The 15,154-nt window shown below is 40.4% G+C and overlaps 1 protein-coding gene across 9 annotated transcripts in view; it reads right to left on the bottom strand.

Annotated features, from left to right (window-relative positions):
- Positions 1-15,154, bottom strand: part of LOC306846274 (trimethylguanosine synthase-like) — a 28,467-nt gene that overhangs the window by 8,406 nt on the left and 4,907 nt on the right. For 5 of the 9 annotated variants that reach the window (XM_079379524.1, XM_079379528.1, XM_079379523.1 and 2 more), the window contains 5 exons: positions 13,618-13,753; positions 3,806-3,892; positions 3,534-3,714; positions 618-948; positions 310-474 (listed from right to left, as the gene is read on the bottom strand). In XM_079379524.1, the coding sequence (XP_079235650.1) occupies positions 310-474; positions 618-948; positions 3,534-3,714; positions 3,806-3,892; positions 13,618-13,753 (900 nt within the window). The remainder of the gene's footprint in view (positions 1-309; positions 475-617; positions 949-3,533; positions 3,715-3,805; positions 3,893-13,617; positions 13,754-15,154) is intronic. The other 4 variants (XM_079379526.1, XM_079379530.1, XM_079379525.1 and 1 more) reach the window with 1 other exon arrangement.

The following is a 15,154-nucleotide window of genomic DNA, read 5'->3' as shown; positions in this document are numbered from 1 at the left end:
TTTTTGTTTTAACATTTTTAATCTATTAGGCTTACACTGGCTTTGATTTAAATTGTGGTTATAAACACAAAAGACAAAAAAATGTTGCAATACGATTCATTTTTATCAGCCAGATTTAAGAAGAATAATTAATTTCTAATAATTAAGTTCAATAGGTTGTCTATCTTTGTAACCTTCCACTGTTTAAAACTTAATGTCCTAGACGCTGCAGCACTGAAGTTGCTTTGGATAAAAGCATCTGCTAATTGAATAAATGCAATGATTTAATGAATTGTCTAAAATGAAGATGGTGGCTTTGTGCTGACTCACCATGGTCCAGTTTGATGCCCTCATCGAACCTGGAAAACAGACGGTAGCGTTGTGCCCAGTACTTGGCCAGCTCAGGTTCTGCTGCAATCTCAGGAGGCATCTCCACATCCTTTCTCCTTTTCCGGTTCCTTCTCTTGTTCTTTTTAGAGGCTTGCACGCTCTCTGCTGGGAAAAGCAACAGTATGATTATGTCAAATTGCCTTGAACGGCAAATGAGAAGCCTAACTGTGTTAATGGTTGGCTTGTATGTTTCACAGACTGTGATTATCTCATTTGTATCATGCAAAAGCATGGCGCTAAATGCTGACCTCCCTCAGCGTCCTCAGGAGCATTAGGGAGTAAGAAGTCAGGGATGTCCAAGGGCTGCAGCTCTCCTCGAGGATCTGAATCACTGTCCTGTCTTTCTTCTGGCTCTGGCTGAATGTTCTGCTGAAGTTTCTCACTTATTTCACATCTTCTGCTGAGCTGAGGAGTCTTCTCACACTCTATTTCATCAGCTTTTTCCTCGTCTTCCTTTCGTGTAGGTAGACTTCCATCTTCTGCTCTCTCACATGGCTCAGACAGGGCTTCAGGCATGGAGGCTGGAGTCACCTCCTCAGAGTCAGCATCAGTCTGAACCTGCTGAAGGAAACTCTGGACCTGTGAGGGTATGAGAGAATATAGGGCTTGTATAGGAAGGAACAAACCCAAATACTGCACACCACATTCTAATAATCAGTTTTACTAGGTAACATTTTCTGTAAAGCTGTTTTGGAACAACATTTATCATTAAAAGGGTTATGCAGATCAATTGTAATCCAAACGGTAATTATTATTTTATATTATAATATATATATAAAAAAACATATTACAAATGATCAAAAGTTACATTTTTTATTGTTTATTGTTTTTTTTAATGTTTAGTCTATTATGGGCACTAAGGCTATATTTATTTGATTAAAAACAGTAATATTGTGAAACATTGTTGCAATTTAACACCACTCTTTTCTATTTAATTATTTTAAAATTTAATTTATTCCCATGGTGACAAAGCTGAATTTTCAGCATCATTACTACAGTCTTCAGTGTCACATGATCCTTCATAAATCATTCTAACATTTCTTATAATTAAGGTTAAAAAAAAATTGTGCTGCTTCATATTTTTGTGGAAACCATGGTACATTTTCCAGTATAAACAGAAAGTAAAAAAAAACTGCTTTTATTTGAAATAGAAATATTTTGTAGCTATGTAAAAGTGAAATTTTTTAATCAATTAAATGTCCTTGCTGAACAAAAAAACATTAATTTCTAAAAATAAATAAATAAATAAGAGGGAACAGAGTTTCTCACAAATGGATCATCATATTTGGGGTCCTTGGAATTAATTTATTTATTTATTCTCCACCAAAGGCTTTTTCATCAATGTAGCAAAATAAAAAAAAAGGATAAAAGTAGCAGACATAAGCTTCTTACATTATCAATAAAAACTGATGGGTCCTTGGTAAAAGAAAACACAGCCTTCACAGGCACAGCTAAGAGCAGCAGAACTGCAGGCCTCAATGTGATAAAGGAAGCCCTTGTTTAGGCATCCAGCCTGAAAAGATACAAGTGATAATGTCTGATGCAGTAAAGTTTTCGTCCTCTACCAGATCAATTTGCGCTACAGAGAAATCAATTCTAGAGCGCTGCAGTAAATTGGTCTAGTCTCTTCACTGGCTAAAATCCAGCCTTACGTGAAACCTAAGCTGGCTGCTGGGGGTTTGGCATTAAACTCAGCAATCCACCTTGAAAATATCCACCCACAAGATGACTAGATGTGCTGGGTTGAAAACAATAATTTGTCTCTTTTCTTCTTGAATATTCAACATGCCAGTGATGAAGAGCAAGCGTTTGAACCTGTCCTGAGTGTGTTTGACAGCTGGGAACGTGTGTGTTAGTGTCAGGGGTGAGACTGTCTGTCTGACGAGAGCTGACAGAGCACAGTAAGCAGGTGCTGCGTGACAGCGCTGTGATGGGGGGGGGGGGGGGGGGGGGGGGGGGATAGATGAAGCAGCTCTGTGCAGACCGCATAAAGTGTCAGCCTCACCGCTCTCGCTGGCTCTATGCCCACTCTCTAGCCCATTCTCCTCTCACACACAAACTCAGAACAGTTTACACTGAGCTTGACTGATCTGTAGTAAGGCATCTTGCATGAAAGCTCACAAAATCCATGTTTCAATAAAACCTCAGGGAACAACGCAAACATACGCATTTCATCGCTCAGTTGAAGCACCGCTGTTGAAGACATACATCTGAGTGCCTAGTAGTACAGAGGAGCTTAAAAATGAGAAACTACATTAAAAAAAATGAGAACTTCATCCCCCAGAAGAGTCTCTAAATGCCATATCTGACAGGGATACTAAAAGGATACTAACAAAATTTAAATAAATAAATATTTTAAAATAAATTTAAATATTTACTTAGGATGCATTCAATTGATCATAAGTGACTGTAGTAGAGACATTTATAATGAAAGATTTCTATTTCAAATAAAGGCTGTTTTTTTTTACATTATGTTCAACAACTATTCCTGAAGAAATGTATCATAATTTCCACAAAATTCAGCAGAATTGCTTTCAACATTGATATTAATGTTAAAAATATTTTATTTAGTACCAAAACAGTATATTAGAATGATTTCTGAAGACTCACGTGACACTGAAATCTGGAGTAATGACTGCTTAAAATTCGGAGTTTTAAATGTTAGTGTATCTGATCGAATGTGCCTGTGTATGTGAATCGGCCATTTCTGGCAGGTTTTAATGTAAACAGTCACTTTGTTTTATGTTAAAATAAACAAGAGGCAAATTTTTTTTTAAAAATTCTTAACATTTTTTGTTAAAATTATCAGCTCTGAGCAATAGGCCTTGCTCTTAATTAATTTCTGTGCTTGTAATAATCAGTGAGAAATACTTAAAGCTAAATGCCACTGTTTTAATTAATTTTGTTCATACTTATAAATATATTTAACTTTTAAAATTAAAAAGTGTGCAAGTGTGTTCATTAGAATACTGCATCCCAAAAGCTATTAAATCTAATCTACTCACTGCAGCCCTAACATTCAAAATAGTCTTTGGCTGACCTGATGCAATTGTCTTTGGGCAAATTAAGACAAAAAAAAGAAACAAAACAAAACTTTGGGGAGGATTTTACGGGTAAATTATTTCTTCATAAGTGAAAAGCAAACGAAGCAAAAAACAGCTAACTTTTTGAAGGACTTTGCTGATCTTTGGCTTTGTGGTTTGTGGTCCATCATCAGTAAAGAAGATGTGCTTGTTGATTTTGCAGGCTGCTTTTTTTTTTTCCTCTGGAGGCTTTCTGTTCTCCTCACTCCTTCTGCCAGTGTATTGAGCTTGGCCTTGTTTCAGCTTCACAACACTGTCAAACCTGCCAAAACAAAAAACATTGGGATGTTAATGGAGGCGCTGATTGTTTTCAACACACTAAAGGGCTGTCTAGCCTCTGTCTGGGGTCTTACTTGGGCTGTGAACCACGTCTCAGACCGAGAGCATCCCATGCCTCCTCAACCGGCACCTCCGCAAGCTCCTCAACATCCAGCTCATGACTGTGAAGAGATCAGCCATTTAAACAGCACTGTATTACATAATCATAGTTTTTCACCCAAAAATGATAATTTTTGTCATTATTTACATAATGTTCAAAACCTATATACTAATATTAATTAAAACAGAAATACTAAAAGGTTTGAATAAAAGTTTGGGATACTGTTAGTATTATTGTTAAATATAATTAATTTCCAGTAACAGCTAATGTTAAAATATTTGTAATAACTTTGTTATGAATAATTTTAATACATTGAAAATATTTTTTCAGCAGCAATTATGCCAGTTTTAACATGTTAAAATAATTAGTTAATTTGGAGTTCAAGAAACATTTCTTATTATGATTAATGTTGAAAACATATTATAGTATATGTGGGTGTGTATATATTAGGGGTGTGCAGCGGAGCCATCATTTGTATCTGTATCTGTGACAATCTCAAAATTATTTGTATTCGGATGGATCCAGAAGTGGGCGTGGCTTAAACTGGAAGTCCTTCAAATTATGTGAAAATACCATTTTAAATGCAAATCTGTTCGATTCGTAGTTTTCATTTAACAAATATGCCTTGTATAACTAAAGAAATGATTATTTTTATTATAATTATAACTTTGCAAATATCTTCAGTTTAAAACTACAGAAAATGTTGATCAAAAAAGAATAATAACTTTATTCTCCTTGTTTTCCAGTGAAACTGTATACAAATTTGTCAAGAGACAAGCATCCACAATCTTAAATAAGAGCACTAGTAGAAAAATAAGAAATGGAAAGAAAGTGTTCGGTACTCATAGCAGAATGACAATAAAGCTCGCTTGAACTTGAAGTAACTCGGAGATCATGTATTGCTGGAGTCTGTGATCATTTACGAGTATTTTATCAACAGAGCACAACAAATCATTTGGACCCTCCAAAAGCCTTGATCAAACCTCGCTTTTCTTCGTCTTGTATAATTAAATGTGATGCCATTCACAGAAAAGGCTAATGTAATGCGTTTTTACAGTTGGATTTCGAAAAGGTTTGAAGTTAGGACCGTTTTTAGGATATTTTTGACGCACATAGACCTCAACACGGCTATTGATTTGCGCTCATTTTATTTATATAGGCTAGTTTACACATTCACTTTATACATCCAGGCCCGTCAGCTATGAGGTCCAGACCTCCGTAAATGTTTCATGTTCAAAAATAAAATTTGAAAACATATGAAAAATTATTTAAAATCATGTCGCTGAATAAATTCATGTGGCTGACTCGCAGCAGCTGAGTGAACGAGCTTGGCGCAAATGCTCCACCATGTTGCCAGATCTAGTTATTAGCGTCGCTGGACTTGTTTTAATACTAAATGTAACAGAGTTAATAAAGTAATTAGGGCATTAATAAATTGGGAATTTGAAGGTTGAGATTAGAGATTCTGTATCCTATTTGCAAAATACAAGATTTAAACTTATTTTGATGCATTTTTCAGGGGATTGGTTGTGTTTGTTTTTAGTAGCAATAATCCGGCTGTTACGGTTGGTGGTTGTGGAAATAGGAGCGCACGACAGAGAATAACAAAAGGTATATTTATTAGCTTCAACACACTCTAAACCATTACAAACTTAAGATCTGACAAGGATTGGGACAAAACTAGATAATTAATCAAACACAGGTGACAAGACTAAATGATGATTACTAATTAACTAAATAAGAACAGGAACTACCAAATAAGGTCAAAACAGAACTGAAAGGAAAACCGACATGTGACACCGGCACTGACAGGCAGCAAATCAAAAAAGGAGCACGCGGATAGTTTATTGCTGAGGAGACCACATTCTCCTTGCAGCGCGGACACTTGAGGGCGCTCTTGCAGCGCGGACACTTGAGGGCGCTCTTGCAGCGCGGACACTTGAGGGCGCACGGGAGGCGCGAAGCTGGATAGAACCAGCGGAGACGAAGGAGAGCTGGACGGGACCAGCGGAGACGCAGGAGGGCGCTCTTGCAGCGCAGACATTTGAGGGCGCTCTTGCAGCGCGGACACTTGAGGGCGCACGGGAGGCACGAAGCTGGATAGTATCAGCGGAGACGAAGGAGAGCTGGACGGGACCAGCGGAGATGCAGGAGGGCGCTCTTGCAGCGCGGACACTTGGGGGCGCTCTGGCAGCGCGGATTCTAAGGGGCGCTCTTGTAGCGCGGACATTAGCATTAGAGGGCGCACGGGATGCGCGGGGCTGGACGGGACCAGCGGGAACTCAGGTGGGCTGGACGGGACCAGCGGGAACTCAGTTGGGCTGGACGGGACCAGCGGGAACTCAGGTGGGCACTTGCGAGGTGCCGGAATTGGTGGGCTCAGACGAGGAGCAGGCACAGGAAGGCACTGGCGAGGAGCTGGCACTGGAGGGCGCTTGCGAGGAGCAGGTACTGGATGGCACTGGCGAGGAGCAGGCACTGGATGGCACTGGCGAGGAGCAGGCACTGGATGGCACTGGCGAGGAGCAGGCACTGGAGGGAATGACATGCCCTCAAACTCAATTAAAATCCCCACCGACACCTGTTTTTCCCCCCTCGGTGGTTCGGGGGAACCGTTATTGGCGGCGGAATCTCTTTTCTCCGCGGACGGCGCAACGTTCATCGCCCCTCGCGGCGGAATCCTCCTCGCCGCGGGCGGAACATTCATCGCCGTGTACGGCGGGATCCTCTTCGTTGCCGACGGCGCAACGTTCATCGCCCCTTGCGGCGGAATCCTCCTCGCCGCGGGCGGAACATTCCTCGCCGTCTCAGGCGGAGCGAATTTCACTTGGGCGGTGGGTACGGGTGTGCGGCGAATGGCGACCCGTTCTCCCCAAAACGGGTGGCCTGGGTAAACCGCTACAGGCAGCCCGACATCCCACGCAGCACGGGCAGGGGCGAGCCGCGAACGGCGGCGTGAACCCCCGCAAACGACGGGCACAAGCTCCAGCATCCTGAGCGTTGATCTCGTCTAATGCTGTATGCGGTCAGATCTTCTGTTACGGTTGGTGGTTGTGGAAATAGGAGCGCACGACAGAGAATAACAAAAGGTATATTTATTAGCTTCAACACACTCTAAACCATTACAAACTTAAGATCTGACAAGGATTGGGACAAAACTAGATAATTAATCAAACACAGGTGACAAGACTAAATGATGATTACTAATTAACTAAATAAGAACAGGAACTATCAAATAAGGTCAAAACAGAACTGAAAGGAAAACCGACATGTGACACCGGCACTGACAGGCAGCAAATCAAAAAAGGAGCACGCGGATAGTTTATTGCTGAGGAGACCACATTCTTTAACGCAATGATCACCATGATATTATCTGTATGAAACTGTGTCAAACGCTATCAAAGCAGTTCTAGCCATTATTATTGCACAAATCTTAACAACCCCAGACCTCACTAATGTGCTGTTCCAGCAAACGTGATTGTGTTTGCCGAATATTTTTTCTGTTATTCAGATGAATTCGTTATTCGTTTTGAAGCCATTATCCGTGCCTTTCCAAATAAGGTATTCGGCTTCGGGCACATCCCTAGTGTGTAATATATATATATATATATATCAGAATCAGAATGAGCTTTATTGCCCAAGTATGTTTACACATACAAGGAATTTGTTGTAGTGACAGAAGCTCCACAGTGCAACAGAAAGACAGCAACAGGACAGAACACAGATAATAAAGAATAATATCCAAATAGGCAATGTACAAAGCAGCAGAAACACAATATATAATATAGACAACTATGTATGTACAGGCCAAGTATGTGCAAATTAGAAATGAGAAATAAAAATAAAATAAGTGTGGTGAATGGATAATGTATTATAGTTGTTATAGTGTTCCACGTTTATTGTTGAGTGTTCATGAGATGGATTGCCTGAAGGAAGAAACTGTTCCTGTTCCTGTGTCTGGTCGTTCTGGTTCTCAGAGCTCTGTAGTGTCGACCAGACGGTAACAGTTCAAAGAGGGAGTGTGCTGGATGTGAAGGGTCCAGAGTGATTTTACCAGCCCTTTTGCTCACTCTGGATAAGTACAGCTCTTGGAGAGTGGGGAGGGTTGTACCAATGATTCGCTCAGCAGTCCGGACTACTCTCCGTTGTCTTCTGAGGTCAGATTTGGTAGCTGAGCTGAACCAGACAGTTATTGAAGTGCAGAGGATTGATTCAATGATGGCGGAGTAGAATTGTTTCAGCAGCTCCTGTGGCAGGTTGAACTTCCTCAGCTGGCGAAGAAAGTACAACCTCTGCTGGGCCTTTCTGACAATGGAGTCTCTGTGAGTATCCCACTTCAGGTCCTGGGAGATGGTGGTGCCCAGGAATCTGAATGACTCCACTGCAGTCACAGTGCTGTTCATGATGGTGAGTGGGGGGAGAGCAGGGGGGTTTCTCCTGAAGTCCACAATCATCTCCACAGTTTTGAGCGTGTTAAGCTCCATGTTGTTAAGACTGCACCAGACAGACAGCTCCTTAACCTCCTGTCTGTAAGCAGACTCGTCACAGTCCTGAATGAGGCCGATCAGTGTGGTGTCGTCTGCAAACTTCAGGAGCTTGACAGATGGGTCTTTAGAGGTGCAGTCGCTGGTGTAGAGGGAGAAGAGCAGTGGGGAGAGTACACAGCCCTGAGGAGCTCCAGTGCTGATGGTACGAGTGCTGGATGTGAATTTACCAAGCTTTAACCAAACTGTACCAAACTGTAGTCTGTCTTCAGGAAGCTGGTGATCCACTGACAAACGGAGGTGTCATTAAGTCCAGTAATTTTGGGTTTCTTTGGGATGGGGATGATGGTGGTGCGTTTGAAGCAGTGATCTGTTGAAGATCTGTGTGAAGATGGGGGCCAGCTGGACAGCACAGATTTTTAGACAGGCTGTTGACATACCGTCTGTACCTGGTGCTTTACTTCTTTTGTTCTTCCTGAAGACCTGGCACACATCTTCTTCACTGATTTGAATTGTAGGTGTGGGGGAGAGGAGGGTTGCTGGAGGTGTTAATGGTTGTGTGGAGAGGTGTTCAGGGCGGGTGTGGGGTGATTTTTCAAAACGACAATAAAACTTGTTCAAGCCGTCTGCCAGGTGTTGATTCTCCAGAGTGCAGGGGGATGGTGTCTTGTAACTGGTGATATCCTTCATTCCTTTCCACACTGAAGCAGGATCACTGGAAGATAATTTTTTCCTTAGCTTGTCAGAATAATTCCTCTTTGCCACTCTGATCTCCTTTTCCAGTGTGTATTTGGCCTGTTTATACAAGACTTTATACCCCTTTCTGTAAGCATGTTCTTTGGCCTGACGGAGCTGTCTGAGTTTTGCAGTGAACCATGGTTTGTCATTGTTGTAGATTAGAGGAGTCCTGTTAGGAATGCACATATTCTCACAGAAACTGATATATGATGTTACAGTCTCTGTGAGCTCGTCCAGATCTGTGGCAGCGGCTTCAAAAACAGTCCAATCAGTGAGAGACTTGTAAGTCCCGCTCTGTTTCATTAGTCCATCTTTTAACAGTTCTTAATATAGGCTTTGCAGATTTAAGTTTCTGCCTGTAGGACAGAATAAGATGAACCAAACAGTGATCAGAGAGTCCTAAAGCTGCTCGTGGAACCAAGTTATATGCGTCCTTTATTGTTGTGTAACAGTGATCCAATATATTACGGTCTCTGGTGGGACATATGATGTGCTGTCTGTATGTTGGCAGTTCGCGGGAGAGATTTTCTTTATTAAAGTACCCGAGAACGTTTAAAACAGAGTCCGGGTGTTGTTGCTCACTCTCTGTGATCATATCAGCGAGTTTCTGTAAAGCTGAGCTCATGTGCACTTGCGGTGGAATGTAGACACTATATATATATATATGTGTGAGTGCGTGTGTGTGTGTGATATATATATATATATAGATATATATATATATCACACACACACACACACTATACACATACATACAGGTGCATCTCAAAATTTGAATATTGTGAAAGTTCTATTTCAAAAAGAGAAACTTTCATATATTCTAGATTCATTACATGTAAAGTAAAATATTTCAAATGTTTTTTTTTTGTTTGTTTGTTTTAATTAATGATTAGAGCTTACAGCTCATGAAAGTCAAAAATCTTAAATATTAGAATATTTCCTTAAATCAATCAAAAAAAGGATTTGCAAAACAGAAAAGTTCAAGTTCTTTAAAGTATGTTCATTTATGTACTCAATACTTGGTCAGGGCTCCTTTAGCACAAATTCCAGCATCAATGAGGTGTGGCATGGAAGCGATCAGCCTGTGGCACTGCTGAGGCACTATTGAGCCTTCAGCTCATCTGGATTGTTGGATCGACTGTTTCTCATCTTTCTCTTGAAAATATCCCATAGATTCCATATGGGGTTCAGGTCAGGAATGTTAGCTGGCCAATCAAGCACAGTAATATCATGGTCAGTAAACCACTTGGAAGAGGTTTTGGCACTGTGGGCAGGTGCTAAAGTCCTGCTGGAAAAGCAAATCAGCATCTCCATAAAGCTTGTCAGCAGATGGATGCATAAAGTGCTCCAAAACAGAATCTGAGCAACAGTCCTGTTCTTTTTCTCCAGGTAAGATGCTTCTGACGATGTTTCTGTTTCAGAAGTGGCTTGGTAGCCCTTTTCCTGAAGACGTCTGAGTGTGGTGACTCTTGATGCACTGACTCCAGCTTTAGTCCACTCCTTGTGAAGCTCTCCTAAGTTTTTGAAATGGCTGTGCTTGACAGTATTCTCAAGCTTGTGGTAACCCCTTTTGCTTGTGCACCTTTTCCTACCCAATTTCTTCCTTCCAGTCAACTTTGCATTTAATATTTTTTGATACAGCACTCTGTGAACAGCCACCCCTTTCAGTAATGACCCTCTGTGACTTACCCTCTTTGTGGAGGGTGTCAATGATTGTCTTCTGGACCATTGCCAAGTCAGCAGTCTTCCTCATTATTGTGTTTTCAAAGAACAAGAGATACCCAGAAATTATACTATATACTTTTTGACTTTCATTAGCTGTAAGCTCTAATCATCAAAATTAAAACAAACAAAATGTACAAAATGAATTTTTTTCTCATTAATGTACACACAGCACCCCATATTGACAGAAAAACACAGAATTGTTGACATTTTTGGAGATTTATTAAAAAAGAAAAACTGAAATATCACATGGTCCTAAGTATTCAGACCCTTTGCTCAGTATTTAGTAGAAGCACCCTTTTGATCTAATACAGCCATGAGTCTTTTTGGGAAATATGCAACAAGTTTGTCACACCTGGATTTGGGGATCCTCTGCCATTCCTCCTTGCAGATCCTCTTCAGTTCTGTCAGGTTGGATGGTAAACGTTGGTGGACAGCCATTTTTAGGTCTCTCCAGAGATGCTCAATTGGGTTTAAGTCAGGGCTCTGGCTGGGCCATTCAAGAACAGTCATGGAGTTGTTGTGAAGTCACTCCTTCGTTATTTTAGCTGTGTGCTTAGGGTCATTGTCTTGTTGGAAGGTAAACCTTCAGCCCAGTCTGAGGTCCTGAGCACTCTGGAGAAGGTTTTCGTCCAGGATATCCCTGTACTTGGCCGCATTCATCTTTCCTTCGATTACAACCAGTCGTCCTGTCCCTGCAGCTGAAAAACACCCCCACAGCATGATGCTGCCACCACCATGCTTCACTGTTGGGACTGTATTGGACAGGTGATGAGCAGTGCCTGGTTTTCTCCACACATACCGCTTAGAATTAAGGCCAAAAAGTTCTATCTTGGTCTCATCAGACCAGAGAATCTTATTTCTCACCATCTTGTGGTCCTTCAGGTGTTTTTTTGTGTCTTGAACTGAGGAGAGGTTTCCGTCGGGCCACTCTGCCATAAAGCCCCGACTGGTGGAGGGCTGCAGTGATGGTTGACTTTCTACAACGTTCTCCCATCTCCCGACTGCATCTCTGGAGGTCAGCTACAGTGATCTTTGGGTTCTTCTTTACCTCTCTCACCAAGGCTCTTCTCCCCCGATAGCTCAGTTTGGCCGGACGGCCAGCTCTAAGAAGGGTTCTGGTCGTCCCAAACGTCATCCATTTAAGGATTATGGAGGCCACTGTGCTCTTAGGAACCTTAAGTGCAGCAGAAATGTTTTTGTAACCTTGGCCAGATCTGTGCCTTGCCACAATTCTGTCTCTGAGACAGGTGTGTAGCTTTCCTAATCAAGTCCAGTCAGTATAATCAAACACAACTGAACTCAAATGAAGGTGTTGAACCATCTCAAGGATGATCCGAAGAAATGAACAGCACCAGAGTTAAATATGAGTGTCACAGCAAAGGGTCTGAATACTTAGGACCATGTGATATTTCAGTTTTTCTTTTTTAATAAATCTGCAAAAATGTCTGTGTTTTTCTGGCAATATGGGGTACTGTGTATTAATGAGGAAAAAAATTAACTTAAATGATTTTAGCAAATGGCTGCAATATAACAAAGAGTGAAAAATTTAAGGGGGTCTGAATACTTTCCGTACCCACTGTATGTATGTATGTATGTATATATATATATATATATAAATAAACAAACAAACACACACATTTACACATTATTTAGTAAGTTTTTCAGGATTCTTTCAGGGGGTTTTTTTGTTTTTTAAATGAGTAGATAGAATATAGAAAAAAGAAACCTAGTTGTTGTTGTTTTTTTAAAGAAACAAGTAGATAGAATAGAAAAGCTAGTGTTAGTTTTTCAAGAAAAGCTATCAGTTAGAGAATAAATATGCAATTGATAGAGGGTCAAGTGTGTGTGTGTGTTTTTATAAAAAGATAGAGAGATACATGAAATAGAATTAGAATAGAGAGTTTCACTTGCAGAAAGCAAGCTTCGAGAGGGCACATTGGTCTGAAGAACTGAATTTAGGTAAAGTGGTGCAGATCCAGTGGTGGTTTTGTAGGCAAACATTAATGCCTTGAATTTTATGCGAGCAGCTCTTGGTAGCCAGTGCAAATTGATAAACAGAGGTGTGACGTGCGTTCTTTTTGGCTCATTAAAAATTAATCTTGCAGCGGCATTTTGGATTAATTGTAGAGGTTTGATGGAATTGGCTGGAAGACCTGCCAAGAGAGCATTGCAATAGTCAAGTTTGGACAGAACAAGAGCTTGAACAAGGAGTTGTGTTGCATGTTCTGAAAGAAAGGGCCTGATCTTCATAATATTGTATAAAGCAAATCTGCAGGACCGGGCAGTTTTAGCAATGTGATCTGAGAAATTCATCTTATCATCAATCACAACTCCAAGGTTTCTGGCTGTTTTTGAAGGAGTTATGGTTGATGAGCCTAACTGGAAGGTTAGACTGTGATGAAGCGATGGGTTTGCTGAAACTACAAGCAGTTCTGTCTTGGCTAGGTTGAGTTGAAGGTGATGGTCCTTCATCCAGCAAGAAATGTCTGTTAGACATGCTGAGATGCGAGCAGCTATCGTTGGATCATCAGGATGGAATGAGAGGTAGAGCTGAGTGTCATCAGCATAGCAGTGATATGAAAAGACACGTTTCTGAATGACAGAACCTAGTGACCTAGTGATTATTACCTAGTAATAATCGTTACACAACCATAGTTGTGTAACAATTATAAAAAAATGGCTTTTTCTGTGCAACATAGAAAAAAACTGACAGCAAATGGATTTGGAATTACAAAAATAATGACAAAATATGTTTCCGGGAAACTATCCCAGGGAAACCATAATCATAAACTATGTAAGTCTGATACAATACAGTATACTTAATAACAGAACGGTAGCTTACGCTCTCTTCACTTTGGCTCGTCTGTTTCCTGGAGGTTCATCATCATCATCACTCTGATCTTCGTCATTAGATCTGCTCTTTATGGGCTGTCCACTCCAATTACTCAATGGCGCAGAGGTCTGTTTCATGTTGCCACCTGAAATCACATACTTTCAGTTTACTATTAATAATAGCTACGTTAACATCATAAAATTGTCTTATACTGCCTGATGTATACAGCAAAAAAAGCTGTTCCAGCGGTACAAATAAGGGTGCTGTTCAGATGGCATCAGTCATGGCCTGACAATCAGGATGACAAGAGACATTTTTAGAGCGACTGCAAGTGGATTGTGATCAATTCGAGCACCCAGGAGTCTGTGCTCTCTTTCACATGTACCCGCATTAAAAATGCATAGGCCAAAGTCACATGCTGCTTTTATTCAACAGCTGACATCTTTTGATATGACGCATTAAACATTCAGAGCCAAGCTTAGGCTGCAAAAAAAAAGACCTCTGGGGAAAATTATCTGCTTTTATACAGGGGGTGTTGTCATATAGCAAACTGAATTATAAGTTTTATGTCAGTGTGATGATGACATCATGATCACAGGTGGCTCTGTCAGAGCATATCGAGCAGGCCAACTCCCAAAAAATAAGTTGAAGGTTAAAAAGTCACCAAAATTTACTTTCTATTTTATTTCACTTTGCATGATTCATTAGCATGTAAATCTAAACTTTTTTTTCCGGCTAACATCACAAATACCTCTTACTTCTGCAATCCTTTTGCTATTTTTACCCTTGCAACCAGTTCTGCCCTCTTGTTTTATCTGAAATAGATCAGATTAGTTACGATGTTAAATAAGTCGCATAATTGTGGGACTTATCTGCTCAACTTCTTTACTTTGTGATCCTTAACAGGGCTGATAAAAAGTGTTATCCAAATTGGATTTATATAGCTGCTACAGCAAAAAAATGCAGGTTTGCCATTTCTTCCTCTCATGAACACCGTCAATACTCTAAAAATGTTCTTTAAATATGCACAAATGCCTAAGCATTTATCTCCACAGGGACTTCATTGGAATTACATGACAAAGATACAGTTGAGATCAAAAGTTTACATCCCCCTTTCAGAATCTGCACAATGTTAATTATTTTACCAAAATAAGAGGGATCATACAGAATAAATGTTATTGTTTATTTAGTATTGACCTGAATAAGTTATTTCACATAAAAGATGTTTACATATGGTCCACAAGAGAAAATAATAATTGAATTTATAAAAAATGACCCCGTTCAAAAGTTTACATCCCCTTGATTCTTAATACTGCGTTGTTACCTTAATGAACAACAGCTGTTTTTTTTGTTTAGTGATAGTTGTTCATGAGTCCCTTGTTTGTCCCGAACAGTTCAACTGTCTGCTGTTCTTCAGAAAAATCCTTCAGCTCCCACAAATTCTTTGGTTTTCCAGCATTTTTGTGTATTTGAACCATTTCCAACAATGACTGTATGATTTTTGAGATCCATCTTTTAACACTGAGGACAAGTGTTACTCATATGC

The sequence above is a fragment of the Barbus barbus genome, assembly GCF_936440315.1.
Source record: "Barbus barbus genome assembly, chromosome: 26".
Lineage (NCBI taxonomy): Eukaryota > Metazoa > Chordata > Actinopteri > Cypriniformes > Cyprinidae > Barbus > Barbus barbus.
The sequence above is the reverse complement of the archived record's forward strand: the minus strand, read 5'-3'. Positions and strand labels throughout refer to the sequence as shown.